At 54.3% G+C, this 21,992-nt stretch overlaps 1 protein-coding gene across 1 annotated transcript; it reads right to left on the reverse strand.

Annotated features, from left to right (window-relative positions):
• Positions 1-11,599: 11,599 nt before the first annotated feature.
• CDRT4 (CMT1A duplicated region transcript 4) lies at positions 11,600-20,762 on the reverse strand. Its single transcript, XM_066366463.1, has 3 exons — positions 20,647-20,762; positions 13,846-13,923; positions 11,600-12,242 (listed from the first exon to the last, which is right to left on the reverse strand). The coding sequence occupies exons 2-3, from the start codon at positions 13,919-13,921 to the stop codon at positions 11,785-11,787; spliced, it is 534 nt and encodes a 177-aa protein (XP_066222560.1). The 5' UTR covers positions 13,922-13,923; positions 20,647-20,762; the 3' UTR covers positions 11,600-11,784.
• Positions 20,763-21,992: the final 1,230 nt, after the last annotated feature.

The raw sequence follows: 21,992 nt of genomic DNA on the forward strand, positions 1-21,992 counted from the left end.
TGAGAACCTACCACATACCAGGAATAGTTCTAAGCCCAGAGGTCACGGCAGTGAACAAAACAGACAAATATTCTGCTTCCATGAACTTATAGTCTCATAAAAGAAAAACAGTAAGTGAGAAGTAGATTGTGTAGTAGGTCATATTAACCGGTAGTTGTTGGTGCCAGCTCAACACCAAAAGGAATCTCCAATCTGAGGGGCGTTGAAGAAGGAAATTTTATTCATGCAAAATCGCCCAACTGTGACTCAGTATGACTGTAAAAACAGCATCGCTGTGAGGCGGCCCCAGGGCCAGGTCCCTCTCCAGACAGACAGCTCTGCTCTCCTCCTCGATGGTCTTCAGTGTTTCAGCGCCGGAGACACAGCCGCCCGACTTGGTGGAATGGGAAAGGGTGCTCTCAGAGCTAGAGGGAGCTGGCCTTTATAGACAGAAGTCACCGCCCCTATTCCCTGATTGGTCCATCCTCATGAAAATGGAGGCTCTAAATCCTACTGGATTGATTGGCCCCAAAGTCACTTTCCCGATTGGTCAGAATAAAGCCACTCTGATTGGTCAGAATGCATAGCTCTGGTTGGGTGGGGAAAGCCTCAGTCCTATTGGTTAAAATAGGATTTCAGAAACCTGTTCATAAGGGCTGGTTCAGATGTCAGAAACACAGTGCAGGCTTCTCCCTGAAGTGCAGTTGGCATGAGAAGCCCCTGTGTAGAAATGACTGTTAGGCTGGGTTTTTGGTGGGGGGTTTTTTGGGGTTTTTTTGTTTTTTGTTTTTTTAATTTGAGCCCAGTTAGCCACCAGGAGCCCTTCTTAGTAGGTGTCTTCTTTTTCAGGGGTCATAGCCACAGGGTGGAAAGTAATATGAAGAAAAATGAAGAAGGGAGACAGATGGAAAAGGAGATTGTTACTAGAATTAGAGGGGTGATCACATCGTATGGTATACAAATGTCATTCACTACATAGTACACCTAAAACTCATAATAGTGTATACCACCACTTATATTTAATTTTTTTTTTTTAAATCAGAGAAGAGACTTGTGGACTTCCGGTGAAAATGGCAGCTTAGGTCAATACGGTACGTGCATCCTCCCACAGCCACTTCAGAATCACAACTAATCTACAGAGCAACCATTATTCAGACCACCTGAATGGAAGTCTTACAAACAGAGATGTAAGAAGTTGGCCTTGGCGGGGTAGCCTCATTAGAGTATCATCTCAATACACCAAGTTTACAGGTTCAACCCTGGTTTAGAGAATAATTTGTCAATAAATAAAGGCTGCACTTTCATAAGTTTGCTGGCAGTGATTCAGGTGATAGAGATGGAGTTGCAGACGGAGGTGGTGAAGGTGGTGTGTTGTCGTGGTGATGGTGTTGGTGGTGTGTTGTCATGGTGATGGTGTTGGTGGTGTGGTCACATGACGGTGTTGGTGGTAACGATGGAGTTGCAGGTGGAGACGGTGTTGGTGGTGCTTCTGTGTGTGTTCTGTTCAAGAGCTACCTATTCTTGGGCATCGGAAGGCATAATTTCCCCCGCGTCCTGACAATGGGACCCTAGAGAGAACCAGACAAGAGCTCTCGGCTCTGCTGAACATTCCTGAAGCCCCAAGTGCACGGTGTCCTGTGGAGCACTGTGAGAGTTCTTGCGGGCCGGGAGAGCCAAACCACGTTTTTTGAGTGAGGCAGTGACAGTTTTGCCTGTGATGGAGAAAAGAGGGAGGCTGTCTACAGGGGAAAGGGAGGCAGGGCCGTGGCTCCATTATCTGCGTGAGTAAGGGGAATGAGACCAGATGCCCTGAGAGTCCTGTTGGAGGTGGGGCTGGCCAGCACCAGGAAACCGACTTCAGATTTACACTTGTGGGCTTCAACGAGCCAGTGCCATCGACTGCTGTGCTTCCGCACCCCCAAGCCTTCGGGGCAGACGTGTGGACTCTGACACTGGCACGGCGATGCTTTGGCAAACTGTAGGGCAGGGGTCTCAAACTCACGGCCCGCCCACCAATTTTGTGCGGCCCGCAGACTGGCCCGCAGACTAATCCACGAAGTTTGATTAGTCTGCGGGCCGCGAGTTTGAGACCCCTGCTGTAGGGGAACCTGGGGACTAAGTGGAGCAGTGACCTAGGATCCTGAAGTGACTGTTTTTGGAGAGACCTGATGGGCTGACAGGGGAGGATGGCTTTGCGGACTGACTAGGCAAGCACTCCTCAGAGCTCCCCAGAAACAGAAAGTACCTGGGGACTCCCCACTGTCCTCAGGATAGAGGCTCAGCCTCTGGGGGTCTGTGCGGGCACTTGGACTTTAGGGAACCTGAGTGTCTTTATAAAAAGAAAAAAAAATGTTTAATCTTGCAATGACAACAAAATAAAAACCAATACAGGTGGAAAGGAAGGGGAAAGGGAAGAGGGGAGGGGAGGAGAGAGGGGTGGAGAGAGAGGGAGGTCTCTGGCGACCATCATCAGACAGAGGAAGGAGAGGGGCAGAGCAAGGACAAGGGCAAGCCGGGCAGGTCATGACCGAGCAGTGCCTCCCCCTGGACTGAGACGCACCCCGCCCCCCAGTCCATAGAGGAGCCTAGCCGAGCTGGCTGGAAGCAGGGACTGCCTGCCCGTCACAGAGCAGCAATGGTAAGCCAGAGCGAGACTTTTTTTCCCCTCTGGAGACCTGGACAAGTTGAGGTGAGGCTCAGTTGGCCAGGGGCCAGCGCCAAAGGCTTGAATCTGGGCCTGGCCTCAACTCTGGCAGGAAGAGTTAAGGGACTCCGCGGCCTCCTTTGAAGCAGCCCGGGCCCCCTCCTCCAGAAACGAGCGTCAGGGCGCAAGCGCAGACCCACAGGCGGCAGGCACGGCCTCTGTGTGTTGCTGCGGGGGATGGGAGAGGCCCGGCCCTGCCTCGGGCCTGGGCCAGGTGACAGACAGCTCCATGGTGCTGTGGAAACAAACAGGAAAGTCGCAGCCAAGCAGGAACCGAAGGCAGCTTTGCGAAGTTTCAAAGAACTTCCCCGGCCGCTGAAACTCGGCCTGGCCGGCGCTCCACGGTGATCTCACTCCTTTTTACGAGCAGCTGTCCTGACAGTCACCCTGCGCTGCCCATAATCCCTCCTCCCTGAGGCTGAAGGGAACGTGCCAGGATCCCAAAGCAAACACCCTCTCGCAGGACCTGGGGGGTGGGGGTGGGGGGCTGCTGCTTTGTGACATGTGTCCCCGTGGCAACTGGGTCACGTGGTTGTCCCCGGTCCATGCGGCCAGCTACAAGCCTGTGGGTCTGCAGTGCTCACGGCTGGGCCCCGGACACCAGCAAGCACTCCAGGCAGCTTTGCCCGGCGCCCGTGGGCATGGCTGCGCATAGGGGAATGAGAGACGTTGAGTCTGTGACTTTATGTCCCTTCGGATAAAGGCCAGAGGAAAACATAAATATATAATCCACTTGAAATTCCATCAGACAGGCATGGACAGGCAGTTAGAAGAGCTAGACGTTAAGGTTTAGGAGACTCGAACCCCTTTTCCTTCGAAGTCTCCAGTGCCCCCCGCGAAGGAAGGGCACATCAGAGGTGTGCCTGCAGACCCTTTATTTGAATCGGACTGTCAGGACCAGAAGGCACTCTATAGCAAAGATGCCTCCGAAGTGCCCCCGGCCTTCTTACAAAACTTGGCCAAGGGATGTTTCCAGCCTCACCGGTTATGATGAAAGAAACCATCGCTTCCCAATCCGTTTTGTTTTAAGGGGTGAGGACTTCCTGTTGTATATCATTTTCTCAGTAAATAGTTAAGCACCAGCTACATGCCAGATCGTGGACCAGGCTCTCTCTCTCTCTCTCTCTCTCTCTCTCTCTCTCTAGGACTGTGACAGTGACTGTGACGGACCTTGTCCGGGTCTTGTGACACTTTCAACGCCCCATCCTTGCCCCACTGGCTGGCAGCCCAGAGAGAACTGGCTCTGGTGACCGTGCCCCACAAAGGGAGACGTGTGAGAATGCTGCTTCGCAGCAGAAGGCAGCAGGGCTGAGCCTGTGGGTCCGCAGCCAGCGGGGGACCGCCTCTGCCCCACTTGGGGACCCGCCGGGGAGGGCTTTCCCTGATGAGACCGAGCGGGAGGAGTCAGAGGCGGCCTGCATATCGAGGAAGCAGCCTGGCTTCCAGTCCTCAAGGGGCCTGCTTGCTTCAGCGTCAGCTGGTCTCCTCTGTAAGTGAGGGCAGAAGCCTGCGGACACCGGTGTAAACACGCAGGGGCTCTAACACGCCACAGCACACCCCAGCGTGCTCCGGCGAGCTGCCTTCCAGCTGCAACTTCCACTGGTACTCATTTTTCTCTCCCCAAAATACACACACACACACATACACACACACACACATATACACACATACACACATACACACACATACATACACACACATACACACATACACACATACACATACACACACATACACACATACACACACATACACACATGCACATACACATACACACACATACACACATACACACACATACACACACATACATACACACATATACACATACACACATGCATACACACATACACACATACACACACATACACACATATACACACATACACACATACACACACATACACACACATACACACACAAATACACACATACACACACACACACACACACACACACACACACACACACACACACACCACCGCCACACTGGCAGTGGCACAGACCTGGTCCCACTGGAGTGCGTTTCTCACTTGCCTGGAAGTTGTAGCCTCTCTCATCACTCTGTCCACCCAAACTAATAGGATGTTCTGGGCAGCTGAACGGCGGGACCTACGGAGTAAGTGCACTGGTGCCGTGTGCCTCGCCGGGCGGACGTGTTTCCTAAAAAGCCCTCGGACCAGATGGGAGCTGTGACTGGCCCCAAACACAGAGCCTGGGAGAGGAGATAGAGGTCTCTACACCGAGTCCGATGTCCTTACCGTCACACAGTTTATTCTGCCCTGCCCCGTATGGAAATCGGATCCCGGTCAGGATCAAGGTAGAGAATATGGGGTGACCGTGGGCCCCCTCTAAACTGGAGGTGACCCTGCCTCCCCTGCTGGCCCGGCCTGCCCCTCTCACCCCTCCCCCCACGTCCCAGAGGAAGCCCCCACATAGGCTCAGTGCCAGGGACAGGCGTGGCCCAGCCATGCGTGCAGGTGGAGGGCGTCGTAGTGGCATTTCCAAGTACCTGCGTAGCTGGCTGCGGCCGTGGGTCCCCAGGAAGAGATGGGTGTGGGGCAGAGGACAGTGGAGGAGGAAGAGGGGACTGTGCTGCTTCCCTAACACACACCAGCCCAGGGACGAGCTTCAGACTGGGCTCTGACGACCTCGGGTCAGTGAAGCTGAAGGTCCTGCTTCCTTCCCTCCCAGCCTCTCCTTCCGTCCTGGTCCTGTCTGACACTGACCGAGGACAGGCTCCGGAAGTGCGCCCATCACCGGGGCGGGGGGCGGGGATCCCTCGAGCTTCTAGGAGCGAATGACTCAGCCACAGCTGGAAAGAACCCCAGAGGGGGACACACATCTCCCAAAGCGCTTCTATGGTTTTATTTGGTTTTGTTTTGAGAGAAAGAGGAGCAGGAAGCTCCCACACGTGCTTGACCAGGCAAGCCCAGGATTTCAAACAGGCGACCTCGGAGCTCCGGGTTGATGCTTTATCCGCTGCGCCACCCTGGGTCAGGCTTTGTGGTCTTTTTATCGCCTGTGTGACACGGAGTTGAAATTCCTGCTCCTGGTTTTGTCCTTTGGTCCCTGGTTGGGACTCCTGTGCCATATCCCCTGTTCCTGGAGACTTCTCGGCTATGGCTCTGAGGACCCCCGTCAAGGACCAAGGGTCAGAAACCCCCCCGCAGGATACCCGTGTCACTGTCCTGATCCTACAGGGAAAGACTCAGGGCTCTGAAAGGTGTCACACTTCGTACAGCAGGACCCACACCCGCCAAAGGAAGAACAGGACTTGCTGAGCACGCTGCACTGGCCACGCATGCTCCTGATAAAGCCCAGGGCACTCGCAGCCCCCTGTCCGTTCAGGTCCTGCCCCTGCCTCCTACCCCAGGAGGGGCTCCCAGGCCAGCCCACGCACCTGGCTCACACAGACCTGCGCCGGCGGCCGCCTCTGTTCACGCAGTTACCTCCTGGAAGATCTCCCCGCAGCCTCTTATCTGTCAAGCAGCCTAACCTGCCTCCCAACACGCTCCCAGCCCGGAGCCAGGGACGCGGCCAAGCGTGGGACGGTTTGATGTCCTGACTACCCTGCCAGCACGGGAATCAGGAAGGACCAGCAGGCTCAGTCACGTCTCTGAGCTCCCACGTCCCCCGTGTCAACAGCAGCGTGGAATCAGGAAGGACCAGCAGGCTCTGAGCTCCCACGTCCCCCGTGACAACAGCAGCGTGGAATCAGGAAGGACCAGCGGGCTCAGTCCCGTCTCTGAGCTCCCACGTCCCCCCGTGTCAACAGCGGCGTGGAATCAGGAAGGACCAGCAGGCTCAGTCACGTCTCTGAGCTCCCACGTCCCCCCGTGTCAACAGCGGCGTGGAATCAGGAAGGACCAGCAGGCTCACTCACATCTCTGAGCTCCCACGTCCCCCCGTGTCAACAGCAGCGTGGAATCAGGAAGGACCAGCGGGCTCAGTCCCGTCTCTGAGCTCCCACGTCCCCCGTGTCAACAGCAGCGTGGAATCAGGAAGGACCAGCAGGCTCTGAGCTCCCACGTCCCCCGTGTCAACAGCAGCAAAGGAATCAGGAAGGACCAGCAGGCTCTGAGCTCCCACGTCCCCCGTGTCAACAGCAGCGTGGAATCAGGAAGGACCAGCAGGCTCAGGCACGTCTCTGAGCTCCCACGTCCCCCGTGTCAACAGCGGTGTGGAATCAGGAAGGACCAGCAGGCTCAGACACGTCTATGAGCTCCCACGTCCCCCGTGTCAACAGCAGCGTGGAATCAGGAAGGACCAGCAGGCTCAGGCACGTCTCTGAGCTCCCACGTCCCCCGTGTCAGCAGCAGCAAAGGAATCAGGAAGGACCAGCAGGCTCTGAGCTCCCACGTCCCCCGTGTCAACAGCAGCAAAGGAATCAGGAAGGACCAGCAGGCTCTGAGCTCCCACGTCCCCCGTGTCAACAGCAGCGTGGAATCAGGAAAGACCAGCAGGCTCAGGCACGTCTCTGAGCTCCCACGTCCCCTGTGACAACAGCAGCGTGGAATCAGGAAGGACCAGCAGGCTCTGAGCTCCCACGTCCCCCGTGTCAACAGCAGCAAAGGAATCAGGAAGGACCAGCAGGCTCTGAGCTCCCACGTCCCCCCGTGTCAACAGCAGCGTGGAATCAGGAAGGACCAGCAGGCTCAGGCACGTCTCTGAGCTCCCACGTCCCCTGTGACAACAGCAGCGTGGAATCAGCAAGTGGGGGAAAAGCCTTGTCATGCACGGCAGCGAGAGAGCGTGCTCAAAAGGACAGCGACTCGGCGTGTCGGCAGGCGGAGGCCTCGGTCACAGAGCCGCGTGGCAGGCCCACAACAATATCCCGGTGTTTCCTAACCCCACGGACCGCAGCAGGGGGACTCACAGAAGCACCTCTCCCAACAGACAGAAGATTCCAGGTGCTGAGGAGATCAAGAAGAAGGGGCTGTAGACTGTGGGACATCAGAGAGGGCGCGTTCCCTCTTCGAGATGGGCGTGCAATGTGTTCAGAGTAACCTGAGACCACCCGCCAGTCCCCCCACCCCCTGCCAGGCCCCTCCAGCTTGGACAGGAGGATAGGTTACACCAGGAATAATCCACATTCCATCCCAGGCCCCTCCAGCTCGGACAGGAGGATAGGTTAAGGTTACACCAGGAATAATCCACACTCCATCCCAGGCCCCTCCAGCTCGGACAGGAGGATAGGTTAAGGTTACACCAGGAATAATCCACATTCCATCCCAGGCCCCGCCTGCTCGGACAGGAGGATAGTTTACACCAGGAATAATCCACATTCCATCCCAGGCCCCGCCTGCTCGGACAGGAGGATAGGTTAAGGTTACACCAGGAATAATCCACATTCCATCCCAGGCCCCGCCTGCTCGGACAGGAGGATAGGTTACACCAGGAATAAGCCACATTCCATCCCAGGCCCCGCCTGCTCGAGTTGAACCGCCTTCGGCCCTGGAAGGGTTCCACGCCCATTCTGGGAGCACCAGAAATGCCTCTTGGTTCTCATGAACACAGCTGGTCCTGCCAGTGTCCCCCTGGGCTCTACCACACCCAGAGCAGGGGCCCCTGCCCACTGGGACGTGGCGAAACCAAGACGCCCTCTTCCCAACTTTTCATTGGCACTCCAAGGCCTTCCTGGCTGTGAGCAAAAGGACCCTTTAAGAATTTGACTTACGAACCGCGCCCCCCTCCCCCCTACCTCCACGGAGCTCAAAGACTTCCTCGGACCAGGAAACCAATCCATGCAGCAGACATCCCAGGTGATTCAGCATCAACCAACCCTCTTCCATTGCTGGGTTCAGCCGCTGACCTTATCCAACTGTTTCTCTCCCCTCCTCCGGGGAGAGTGACTTCCCAGCAACCTCCTCTCATTCCTCATGCAAACGTGGCCCAACCTGGGGGTCCCCACTGGGGTTTGAACAGAGTCCCCTATTCCAAAGAGCATTAGATTTTTTTTTTCCTTCTTTAAATTGGCTCAGGAGGCCATGAATCTGAACAGCAGTCATGGAGGCAACCAAGCCTCATGACAACATGAGTTCTTCTAAGAGGCCGAGAATTAAATTAATCTAAACAACACTATTTATAAAAAACACTCACTTAAATTTAGGGAGTAGGTATTGTCATTAAAAAAAAAAACGGTCCTGACCTGTGGTGGCGCAGTGGATAAAGCATCGACCTGGAAATGCTGAGGTCGCCGGTTCAAAACCCTGGGCTTGCCTGGTCAAGGCACATATGGGAGTTGATGCTTCCAGCTCCTCTCTCTCTCTCTCTCTCTCTCTCTCTCTCTCTCTCCCTCTCCTCTCTAAAATAAATAAAAATAAAAAATAAAAAAAAAGCTAAAAAAAAAAAAGTAAAAAAAAAAAAAAAAACGGTTAAGGCCCTGGCTGGTTGGCTCAGCGGTAGAGCGTCGGCCTGGAATGCGGGGGACCTGGGTTCAATTCCTGGCCAGGGCACATAGGAGAAGCGCCCATTTGCTTCTCCACCCCCCCCCCTTCCTCTCTGTCTCTCTCTTCCCCTCCCGCAGCCAAGGCTCCATTGAAGCAAAGATGGCCCGGACACTGGGATGGCTCCTTGGCCTCTGCCCCAGGCGCTAGAGTGGCTCTGGTCGCGGCAGAGCGATGCCCCAGAGGGGCAGAGCATCGCCCCCTGGTGGGCAGAGTGTCGCCCCTGGTGGGCGTGCCGGGTGGATCCCGGTCGGGCGCATGCGGGAGTCTGTCTGTCTCTCCCCGTTTCCGGCTTCAGAAAAATACAAAAAAAAACAAAAACGGTTAAACACCTAGAAATTTAATTTTAAAAAATAAAAGGAAAACTGTAACTGCTCGAAGCCTCACAGGGATTGGAAAAAATAATTCCAAATGCCGGCAAAATCGAGTCCTCGGAGGGGCTCCGTAGTCCCTCCCTAAAGCTACTCAGGCCATAAACTTCTGTGAAAGGGTAGAAGAGATAAAAAATTTTTGCTAGAGGAATTGATCAATGGCTTCCGTGTCTATTAAATGCTCCATGCACACAAAATACAGTTCACCTGGATTAGCTGGAAAGCCACCTATATTTTTTCAAGAATTTATTCTGGCCACGAGCTGAGAGTGCTGGAATAGCTCTGGGATTCCTGATTTGCTCAGCTGTCTCAGCACAACTCCCGGGAACCAGAGCTGAGTACAGTACAGAAGTTCCCACCGGACTCCCGGAGGGAGAGAATGACCCTGTAGGGCACATTTAACTTCTTCAAACAGCCGGCTAGCACATTCCATCCTCTCCAGCTCTGTGACGGAAGCAGGACAGGGATTAACCGCTTCAGAAACGTAAACACAGACACTCGGGGGGAGGTCAAAGGAGAGAGACGTTGGTGGAGCCATGCTCAGAAGATGAACCCACATCGGAGAGCAGCTGGTTCTGTCCATCACAACCAGATCCCTTGATGTCTAAAGACAGAGCTTGTTTGCTTGGACGCCAAGTTGTTTAGCAACCTTTGCTTTGGGACCAATGGGAACAGCTCAGAGCATGAGCAGACCAGTTCTGGGTGGCACCCGACAAACAGAGCAGAGGTCCAGCCACGAGCCTCTCCCCCACCAGCTCTGCTCCCCAAGGCAGACCTTAGAGAAACAGGTGGGGGGTGGTGGAGGTGGGGGGCTGGCTGGTTGGCTCAGCGGCAGAGCATCAGCCCCAGCGTGTGGAAGTCCCAGGTTCGACCCCAGGTCAGGCCGCACAGGAGGAGTGATCATCTGCTCTACACCCCTCCCCCTCCCCCTTTTCTCTGTCTCTCTATCTCCCTCTCCCACAGCCATGGCTCCAATGGTTCGAGCAAGTTGGCCTCAGGCGCTGAGGATGGTTCCATGGCCTCCTTGCCTCAGCGGCTGAGATGGCCTGGTTACCAAGCAACGGAGCAGTGGCCCCAGATGGGCAGAGCATCGTCCCTGTAGGGAGCTTGCCGAGTGGATCCCAGTCAGGGCACATGTGGGAGTCTGTCTCTCTGCCTCCTTAACTCCCCACTTCTCACTTAATTTTGAGAGAGAGAGAGAGAGAGAGAGAGAGAGAAGCATGGGGGGAAACCCTCCACTGCTCAGCAGGGGACACCAAGTCCTCACTGCCACTTTGTAAACCCTCCGAGGCACAAACATTCCAATACCAGGCACAGAGGCCTCATGGAGGAGCCTGTGGGGTCACTGGGAACCCACCATGCTGGTTCTTCAGCTAATTCTCTCTTGGCTTCAAGTTCTCTCTCTGAGATGCTGGCTTAGGGGTTTGGCAAACCGCATTCCTGCCTTCCTCCCTGATAGGCTCTGCCCGTGCAGGGTGGACAGGGAGCCTAGGAGACCCACGGGAGGAGGAAGCAACTCCTCTTCTGTTTACTTCCTGCTCATCTCTGTTGGCTTCTTGTCCCTGTCTGTTTCCCTCAGCAATGCTTCTTGCTCGCTCAGACCCTGTCAGTCCTCCCGGAAGCATGTGAATTGTTTCGCTTTTCGTTTTCCCAACACTCACAGAATCAACCTCCGCCAAATCAGCAGCCCCTCCGAGGAGGAGGAGGGAGTCCCCTCTGAGCTCGGGGACACCAGCACCAGCTAAGGAGTCTCCCCTTCCCCCACCTCAGCCCACCTTCCCCTTCTCCGAGTGCCTCTGCACCTGGAAGTCCAGCAGAGGAAGTCTTCCCTCTGGTCCTCGCACCCCCGCCCCTGGCCTAGGAGGTCGAATCTATGGGAAGCAGGTAACTACGGGTGATTTCTACGGGCACCACCTCCATTTGATCACTTTGTGTTCTCTTCTCTCTTTTCCATTAGTTACCCGGTCAGTAATTCTTTATATCAAATTATCTCTGATATGATAATGGGTGGGACTTCTGTCTCCTGTCTGGACCCAGAGTGATTCACCCACAGTGAGGTCCTATGCATCTAGAGTGGGAGCCACAGCTCGGGGACACCCAGCCCCATCATCTGACGGCGATGCTAGACGGGGCGTACCCACACCCGCCCGTCCACCCACGGCTCACGGTCTGGTCTGTACGAGCAAGGGCCAGTTCAGATTTAAAGGGCGTGGTGAGCTGTGGCAGAGGAAGCTTCATTGCGCTACGTTCTTGGGGGGGGACGCCCTGCAGGGACTCCTTGCTAAGGGGAAGCCTGTATTTCCTCGCCGGCCGGACACGCGCTGTGCGGCGCCAGCCTTGTTGTAGGTGCGCGAGCGAAGATGACCCTGTTGTAGTTGGCCGTGGGGCCCTCTCCGGCGTCCGTGTGAAAGCGTATGACCTCCAGGAACGCGGTGGGGCTGGCGGGCGACGCGGAGAAAGAGCCGCACACCGATAACCTGGGTCCTGACTTCTTGTCCCTGAAGGTCGTTCTGCCAGAGCTCCTGGAGGACTTCTTCCTCTTCGGCTGGGCGACGCTGGGGGACCCGGTCTGCGCTGGCGGGTGCTGACGTTGCTCGAGGGCACACGTGCACCCCGGTTCTCGGGCTCTGAGGTGGTCCACGAGCAGCTCCACCGTCCGGGAGACGTAGGTGACGTAGGCCGGCCAAGGGTCGTGTCTCTCAACCAGCTTCGGGGGCAGCCCAATGTTGCCCGTGGCCTCTGCCAGCAGAGAGAAAGGAGGCGACTCAGAGGCCCTCGCCGACTGTCACTCGGTGCGTCAAAGGAAGGGGGGTGTGTGGGAGCCGCCCTTGGGACCTCTCCCCCTTGGGGACCACGGCCACCCCACTCCTGTCTCTCGGTGGGAATAAAACCCCATCCGAAGCTGGAAAACGGAACGGAACGGCACAACCTCGAGTGTATCCATTCAAGGGCAGTGTGGCAGTAAGGACTAGGGACCCTGGTGGCAAGCAGGCGTGGTGTCAGATCTCTCTGTGACGTCCAACAGCATCACCTCTGAATTTCTAGTTTTCAACAATAAAAACAAACAAACAAAGACGGTTGCCACGAGGCCCTGGTAAGGGTCCCATGGAGTGATGTATTTTCAGGGCCTGGCATCGTCTCGCTCGGGGTTTGAACACATGGGCCACGTGCCCTCGGACGGCTTGACTTCAGCTTCCTTCTGCTGCTCCCCGAGAAGCCATGAACCCCGAGCAAGCGTCTTAATCCTTCTAAAACCTCGGCTGCCTCCCGGGTGAAGAGTGATTATTAGACTGAGGTCCACTTAGTAAGGGCTTTCTGGCGGGTTAAAAGAAATCATTTACGTGGAGCTTTGAGCACAGAGCCCAGCCTGTCGTTGTCAGTCCACGGCGACTCTGAACACTCTGGCTGTGTCTCCTGGCCAGCACGGTTTTATTTCGCCTTTGTCATGCCGTAGACCGAGTGTTACCTGCGTTCCACAGGAGATGAGACGGAGGCTGACCGGCTTGCACAGCGAGCACACGGTAGGTCTGAACTCCGGTCTAACGAGCTCAAACCTCCGTCAGGTTTTTACCGGAGCTGCTGGCTCGGCGTTTGGGGTGTCTGGGGCTTGGGGCGTTTACTAGGAACTCTAGCCACCAGTGTGCCAAGCAGCCCGCCTCTGGGCAGACAGACAGCAAACCCCGGGCAGGCTCGGCCTTCCTGCTTCCCTGCCATCTGGCAGAAAAGGCCGCCGAATGTCTCTGCTGTCCCTCCTAACGTTCCCAGGTTTTCTCCAAGAGCGCACGCATCATCCTTGGTTTTCTCCGTCTCTGGTCATTTCGGCAGGCGTCCGGGAGGCTGCCTGAGCTCCCGGCGGGAAGCCCGGTCAGCGGGGTTACCCAGAGAAGGTGCAGGTGCCGCAGTTATGCACAGGCTGCCGCGTGGGTGTCCGGGGACGGGTCTGTCGGGAGGAGCGTGTTGTGAAAGGCTCCATCTCCCTGCAAGAGTCTCTATCCCGCCCCGGGAGGAAGGTCAGCTGTGCGGCATCACCTCCCACGAGAAAATGCACATCAAAGCTCGATGACTTGACTGGTCATCAAGAGCAAGAGGGGGCAGAAGGTCACAGGGCGTTTGCTCCGATCCTGCAGCGGGGAAGCTAAAACTATCTGGGATAAAACGAGCGGCCAGCCTCCTGCATCTCCCCAGGCCGGGGGGCACGAGCAGCCCCCCGCCCCCTGCGCCCCACCTTCGCCCCCGCCCCACCTTCGCCCGCGCCCCACCTTCGCCGTCTCTCCGCCCCGCGTCCCCCGCGTAGCCAGCCCCGCGGCAGCGGACGCTCCCTTGGCTGCGGCCCCGAACCTACCTTCGCGTGTCTTCAGGCTTCTTGCATCAGGCACCCGGCTCATGGTCAGGGGGCTCTTCACATCACGGGTCCACATACCTTTGGGAAAATATGTTCATTAGCGAGAGCCGCCCCAAAGTGACCGGAGAAGGACGTGACCGCGGCCATCCTGGGACCCCAAGTGAAAGGGTCTCTGCATGCGGCCCGAGGACCCCGGCCTCGGAGAGGAGGACAGGCCTTCGAGGGAGCAGGGGACCAGCCAGGGAGCCCAGCACGGGAGACCCGGCCCAGCCGGAGGCCTTCTGCCCTCTGGTCTCTGAGCTTTCGAGGGCTTCGAGCTGGGCCGGCCAGGGGTCTGTGTGGGGGGTGGATCGTAGGAAACAATGCAGAGACCAAGGTCTCCACTTCACAACCAGGCCCCCTTCTCTCCCAGGGTCCAAGTGAGCCGTGCTCCCGCCCTCTGGGTCACAGGGGTCGCCTTCCGGACCCAGCGCAGGCCCACACGGGGACCTTCCCATTTCTGCGTGGCCGTGCCTGTGGGCAGTCAGACAGACACTGCCCTCGGGTGGCTCTTGACCTTGGGGATACAGTGACCTGCGGGACTCGTTACCACACAGACCCCTGGACCTCGCCTCCGGGGCTGCTGACTCTGCAGGGCTTTGTGATTCATTCCCCAGTGACAGGAAACACATCCAGGAGGCCTTCCCAGTTTCCTTCCAGTTCCAGAACCGGAGAGGGCAGGTCTAAGAATGTTTATTCAAGAATCCACTGTTTTATCTGTTCAGTGTGGCCATCTCTGCAGCCTTTGACTATTGCAAAGTGCCTGTGGCGTCACTGTTGTCACCTGCCGGCCATTGCCCAATGGAAGCCTCTCAGGTGCTTTTCAACAACACCCCCCACCCACCCCACCCCCCGCGCTCCCGGGGATGCTGATGACTCTGGTCACGAGACCACACCCAGAGAACCATCACTCCAGGAAAATGCTTCTCAAACTTCCCACGTGGGAAGCTTGTCGAAGCCCAGAGGGCTGGGGCTCACCCCAGGGTTCTGAGTCCATGGGTCCACTTTGGGGAGTGGAGCGTGTGTGTGTCTCTAACTAACTGCTGGGTAATCCCACTGATCTGAGGACCATTCTCGGAGCAGCCGCACTTTAGACTGAGTAGTGATCCTACAGCTTTCCTTCAGCTGACTTGCTCATGCAGGAAACACGTCCCTGAGATAAGGGATTCCCGGCTCCCCTATCTCCTTCTTCTTCTCATCAAGGAAACTCTGTGGGACACGAGGGAGAGTGTTGTCGAAAGGATACCCTTAGCCTGACCAGGCGGTGGCGCAGTGGAGAAAGCGTCGGACTGGGATGCAGAGGACCCAGGTTCGAAACCCCAAGGTCTCCAGCTTAAGTGCAGGCTCACCCAGCTTGAGGTCACTGGCTTGAGCGTGGGATCATAGACAAGACCCCAAGGTTTCTGGCTTGAGCCCAAGGTTGCTGGCTTGAGCAAGGGGTCACTCAGTCTGCTGTAGCCCCCAGGTCAAGGCACATATGAGAAAGCAATCAATGAACAACTAAGGGGCCGCAACGAAGAATTGATGCTTCAAATCTCTCTCCCTTCTTGTCTGTTTGTCCATATCTGTCCCTCTCTCTGTCTGTCACAAAAAAAGAAAGAAAGAAAAAGCCATCCTTAAATTACTCTATGCTCATAAACTATCCACACAGGTCAGCATTTTATTATAATACACCTAACAAAAGATAGCATCTTAGAGAGTCATTCATACTCTTTAAAAAAAAAAAAAAAGCTAATTTTTGTCAAACCGACTCAGATCCAGGCCTTCCAGAGTCCCTCCTCTCATCTCAGCAGCAACTTTTCCATAACAAGACATTTTTAAGAGAATTCAGAGCATCACTTCTCTGAGGCTAGGGAAGAAATGAGGCTCCGATAACTCTCTCACCTGGAGAGAGTTTTTATGTAATCATTTTTTAAAAATTAAAAGCAGAAGCTCTTGCTTCTTCTTCTAAGACCTTCCAGGGGCTCTCAGAATTTCAAGCCATCCGTTTCAAATTCCCAGGGGCACAGAGAACGTCATCCAGGGTCACCAAGCCCGTACCTGTCTGCCTACAACAACAGAGAGCTTTTGACTTACCTCCCAGAGTTGTGGAGCTGTTAGGCATGAGCTTGGACTTCACACCATATGCACAATAGGGTTATTCAATTATGCCAGATGGCAATATATATATATTTATTATATTATATGTATATTTTTTGAGTTGGTGGTATTCGGGGAATTTTGGATAATTTCTTTTATCTTTGCTTTCTAAGTTTCTGGTTAACAAACTTCAAAACCTCAAAATTAGTATTAGTTATTAGTAAAGTACTTCCATGTGAGCCAGCCATTGTACAAACACCACCATCTGACTCAAAACCTCTCACCCTATGTCACTGGACTCCCTGCAGTAGCCCTCTGTGGACCGTTCCAGACAACGGCAGGCTTTGCTCGTACCTGCTGGTGCAGGAACTTGGAAAACTATCAAACCCGTGAAAGCGAGCGGGCGAGGCGGCCACCCCGCTCACGGGGAGGCTTGTTTGTCTGACAACGAGAGGAGACAAATAGCTGACATTACGTCTGAAGACAAGCTGTGGGCTTTTATCGTCTCCTTTGGCCCGGCACAAAGGTCGCATTCTGTGTGCATCTAAATGAAATGCAGACCGGCAGCCTGCAGACAGAGCAGCATTGACGGCCAGGGCAGGGGGCATGGCATTCACGTGGTGGCCTTGTCTCCTCCTACAGGGCACAAAGGCCCATGTGCCAGCCACCGGCTTTGCCATCCCGACTCCCCATGCGCACACACACACACACACACACACACACAATCTCTTAGCCCACCTTTTCCAGAATCTAGCCCGATACGCTGGGTTTGACTTACATAAATTCAAAGGTGTGACACGTGCCTGGAACCCTAACACACATGTGTGACCTCGGTCATGATCCTGAACATCTCAGGACCTGTGTCATCGAGCAAGACGAGGAGGAGGAGGAGTTTCCGTCCCACTCCTCTCGCAGGGGCTCAGCTGATATGATTAAATGTCTGCGAGTCACAGGGCGTCTAAACCAGCGATCCCGCAACTTGACTGCGCATTGGAATTCCTGAGGATGTTTTTTTAAAAAAAAAAAAAATTCAAGTTCTTGACTCTTGCCCACAATATTGTGATTTAAGGAGAATGGGATACAATACAGGCATCAGAAGTGAAAGCTTGGTTCTAAAATGTGCAACAAACATTGGGAACTGCTGTTTTAGAATCTAAACCAAAGAAAAGAAAAGGAAAGGAACAACACTGAAGAATTCTAGAATATTAGCTCCTTGAGAGATAGGGGGAAACCAGTCCAGGAGACCAGGTCAGTCTGTCGGCAGCTCTGAGACATGTGTTTTCGTTCAAGACTTCTCTAGTATATATGTAATATTTAGTACTGCGTATCAGTGGCCTTGAAACATTTAAAAGGACCATGGAACACTTCCACCGCTACCTGCCTATTCCAGAATTGTCTTTAGATAAAAAAACCAGTACCTTAAGTTACTGAGCTAAAATAATAATAATAATAATAACAACTGCAATGGGTGAATGACATCCTCATGCAAAGCAATAACAACAACAACAACAACTGCAATGGGTGAATGACATCCTCATGCAAAGCTAATCTCACCTGATGCCTGTGGCTTCTGGCGGCAGCCTTCACTCGAGAGACCTTCTTGCGAAAAGATCATGTGGGTTCCAAGCAGGACTAATGGATGAGTGAACTGACATAAGTCAACAACCCCACTTAGACGTTCAACCCCAATAATGCTGTGAAAGGAGTGTCACTGGCCATCTGATGATGAGCAAGACCAGGGGTCCCCAAATTTTTTACACAGGGGGCCAGTTCACTGTCCCTCAGACCGTTGGAGGGCCGGACTATAAAATAAACTATGAACAAATCCCTAGGCATACTGCACATATCTTATTTTAAAGTAAAAAAACAAAATGGGAACAAATACAATATTTAAAATAAAGAACAAGGTAAATTTAAATTAACAAACTGACCAGTATTTCAATGGGAACTATGCTCCTTTCACTGACCACCAATGAAAGAGGTGCCCCTTCCGGAAGTGCAGTGGGGGCCGGATAAATGGCCTCAGGGGGCCACATGCGGCCCGCAGGCCGTAGTTTGGGGACCCCTGAACAAGACATTATCTTAACTCGGTGTTTCCTAAACTGTGTCCATAGGATGCAAGAACCTCTCTCCACATGTGGATAGATGATCCCTAAAGGGGGGAAACAGTCCGTGTCCCCAGAAATTGTTTAATCCAGGAGCACTATTTATGTAGTCTGTGGGGTCGTGGACTTGAACATGCCTGTCCTCAGCCAAGTAAGCTTAAAAATGACATGTCGAACGAATTCCTTTGGCCACAGGGCTTCTCGGAGCCTGGGCTGCGTTACTGTGTCCTGTGACTCTCCAAGAGGTAGGCTGAGTCACAGGGTCCTCAATCTCATTTGCAGCAGATTAAAATGTAGCATCCCTAATCTATTTGATTAAAGAGTCATGGCCTGACCTGTGGTGGCGCAGTGGATAAAGCGTCGATCTGGAAATGCTGAGGTCGCCGGTTCGAAACCCTGGGCTTGCCTGGTCAAGGCACATATGGGAGTTGATGCTTCTAGCTCCTCCCCCCTTCTCTCTCTCTGTCTCTCCTCTCTCTCTCTCTCTCTCTCTCTCCCTGTCCTCTCTAAAAAATGAATAAATAAATTAAAAAATTAAAAAAAAAAATAAATAGTCATTCATTCATTGGATAAGCAGCTCATGGAAGAAAGAACCAGGAGAACACCTGTGTGGGTTCTGGAATCTTCCTCCAGCCCCCGTTCTGGAAATGGGAGCATCAGAGGATGTTGTGACCTAACGGGGTGGAGGACTGAACTTCCTCAGGGCACAGCTGGGTCTTCTGCAGCTCACTTCCTCTGAAACTAGTCCCAGAGGGTGCGTCCCACAAGAGTGCCCACGCCCAGAAGAACAAGTCAACACGAGGGCCCAGTGCTCTATTTCAGGGGTCGGGAAACTTTTTGGCTGAGAGAGCCATGAACGCCACATATATTAAAATGTAATTCTGTAGGAGCCATACAACGACCCGTACACTATCCAATAAAAATCTGGTGTTGTCCCGGAGGACAGCTGTGATTGGCTCCAGCCACCCGCAACCATGAACATGAGCGGTAGGAAATGAAAGGATTGTAATACATGAGAATGTTTTATATTTTTAATGTTATTTTTTTTTTTTATTAAAGATTTGTCTGCGAGCCAGATGCAGCCATCAAAAGAGCCACATCTGGCTGGTGAGCCATAGGTTCCCGACCCCTGCTTTATTTGGACGCTAGACTTCCTTCCCTCTGTTCAGCCCCTTCTCTCTCTCCTCTGCTCCAGTCTGTGGGTGCCTTGTCTTGCTGCCTCCCATCTCTCACGTTCTGCCCCTCAGTCACAATTAAGAGTCCTGTCCCGCCCAAGAACCACCACATTTTCTGGAACAGGGAGCCGAGGCAGTTTCGTGTCCGTCCCCTGAGTATCCTCCTCAAACTCTCACTTCCTCCCCTGCCCTCTTTCCTTGTCTGCCTTCTGGCTGCTCCCTGTTTATTTTTGGCTGAAGAGGAAGCTGACACTTAGGCGAGAAGTGTCTGAGAAGGCTTCTCCCTAAGAGGCAGAGACAGTTCTGCGGCATGAATCAACCCGGGGCAGGGCTGCCGTGCTGGTTCATGTGGAGCCCCCCATCCCGTGTGGCCCTCCCGTCTTATGGGGGCGCGTGTTGGCTCAAACTCCCTCGCACATTTCAGACCTGGGGAGACAGAGTGCACACCCCACAGGTTTCCCGTTAACTCCGTGTGATCGTGATTCTCTCTACCTTGCCACCCTGCCCCCAGCCCCCCGGAAGCTATGGGGACTCTCACCAGAGTCCCACCTCTCCCTGATGGGCTCCGGGGTGCACACAGGAGCGTGGTTTGCCATGCTTTTGGCGACGCTGATTCTGGGGAGCCCTGGGGATCCTAAGACTGTTAGACGACAAAGGGAAGTGGGGGTGGAGGGGGCTCAGTGGGTCTTTCAGGAAAGAGGAGGAGTTCTCTGGCCCCTCTGTGCTGGCCACCGCTTCTCCCTCACACGTGCTCCTCCTCACACACGTGCAGAGTCCGAGGGGAGGAGAAACACATCCATCGCTGCCCTCGGTCACGCAGTCCCGTCACACTGTCAGTCAAGCTGCAGCTCCGGTAGCTGCATGCATGTCCTAGTACAGACCACGCGTCTTCCTAGGGAAAAGCAATGCTCTCTGACACACCTGGGTCTGAGAGGCGGGAGTCTGACCAGAAGTTCCTGTCTCCTGGTCCTGGCTGGTTGGCTCAGTGGTAGAGCATCAGCCTGGTGTGTGGAAGTCCCAGGTTCAATTCCCGGCCCGGGCACACAGGAGAAGCACCCATCTGCTTCTCCTCCCTTCCCTCTCTCCTTCCTCTCCATCTCTCTCTTCCCTTCCCGCAGCCAAGGCTCTATTGGAGCAAAGTTGGCCTCGGCGCTGTGGATGGCCCCATGGCCGCCACCTCAGGTGCTAGAATGGCTCCGGTTGCAGCAGAGCAACGCCCCAGATGGGCAGAGCATCGCCCCTGGTGGGCATGTTGGGTGAATTCTGGTCGGGCGCGTATGGGAGTCTGTCTGTCTGACCGCTTATCATGGTTTGCGAGGGGGTGGGGTGCTCTGCTTGCTGATAATGCTTCTGTGCTCTCCTCATTTTCTCTAAGAAGTACGTGTGTGCCCTGAGAGACTCACGCTGTGTTTCCTGAGACTCGGAAGTAAGATGGGTGCATGCCAGCGGGCCCTCCGCGCACACGCGGGCTCCGTAAAGGGCTGGTGGTGGCCCCAGCCTGAGGCCAGCCTGGCTCACCTGGTTTCCATCGCCTGTCGCACCCACTCCCGTGCGGCAGCTCTTGCAGGTCCCTGGCCCCGTTCATCTCTCTAGGTTTCTGAGCAACAGAGAGGGAGGAAGGTCAATCAGCAACATTATCATGTCACTGCCCCGCCTGGTTTAGGAGGGAAATGGACGGTTAAAAACATTAAGAAAACTGTTGCCGATGGTAAAAGAGAGAAGGGCAGTTATCAATTTCACAGAGGTTAAGAAAGGGGTCTTCTGAAACTCAGGAGAGACACTTTGTTACCAGTTTCAAATGCATCTTTTTAGGCACGAACACGAACACGCACAGGCAGGGAGTGGATGAGGAATGGGACTGCCAACCACAGAAAACGTCTGTGCCTAACACGCCCGGAAATTCAAAGTTCTGACAAAAGGAGTTTTCATTGAGTCAGAGACCCAGTGCAATGACGGCGGCTGCGCTGCATCCCGTGGGCACCGGGCGGGAGAGACGCGAGGCATTCCCGGGACGCCGGGAGCAGGCCCTGCGCGGACGGTGCGGTGTGGCTGTCCCCTCCCGGCAGAGGCGGGGCCTCTGACCCCCTCCCCCACGCAGCCCTGCGGTGGGAGACCCGCTCTCCTCCTCGTTCCTGTGATGTTAGTCATGAGGCGCTTCGATATCTCAAGAGGGCGACTGGAGAGAGATCTAGTCCAAGTTCCCAATAAGGATGAGCTGCAAAGTCAACCATCGTTCGGAGCAGCCTGTAGCCTCACGCGAAGAGCGCGCGCTCCGGGCAGGCCAGCCGCTTCGGAGCTGTGACTGGCAGCGAGATGCTTACACGTCCTGGGTCTTGGCATTCCCACCTGCGAAAGAGGAACAGTTACACCAGGGGTCGGGAACCTTTGTGGCTGAGAGAGCCATGAACGCCACATATTTTAAAATATAATTCCGTGAGAGCCATACAATATGTTTAACACTAAATACAAGTAAATGTGTGCATTTTATGTAAGACCAAAACTTTTAAAGTACAATAAGTCTCTGAATTCTTTTTAATAACATTGTTATGCTGTTGCTAACCAATCGTGAATAAAGTACTTCTTACCGTTAATGTGACTTCTGGTGCTGCATGGTTTTGCTGATGGCTTTGTAGTCTGGTTGATATGTGGTAAGGTTAAGCTTTACGCAGGCGTTGAGACTTCCATCCGTTAAACGTGATTGTAGGTTGGTCTTAACGTTCTTAGGTGTGAGAAAGACTGCTCACATGCA

The sequence above is a fragment of the Saccopteryx leptura genome, chromosome 2, assembly GCF_036850995.1.
Source record: "Saccopteryx leptura isolate mSacLep1 chromosome 2, mSacLep1_pri_phased_curated, whole genome shotgun sequence".
Taxonomy (NCBI): Eukaryota; Metazoa; Chordata; class Mammalia; order Chiroptera; family Emballonuridae; genus Saccopteryx; species Saccopteryx leptura.

Excerpts from the sequence above, each read along its gene's own strand:
- CDRT4 (XM_066366463.1), bottom strand. The coding sequence starts at position 13,921 with ATGTGGACCCGTGATGTGAAGAGCCCCCTGACCATGAGCCGGGTGCCT. Across the intron at positions 12,243-13,845 it reads AAGCCTGAAGACACGCGAAG|AGGCCACGGGCAACATTGGG; the intron begins GTAGGTTCGGGG and ends CTCTGCTGGCAG.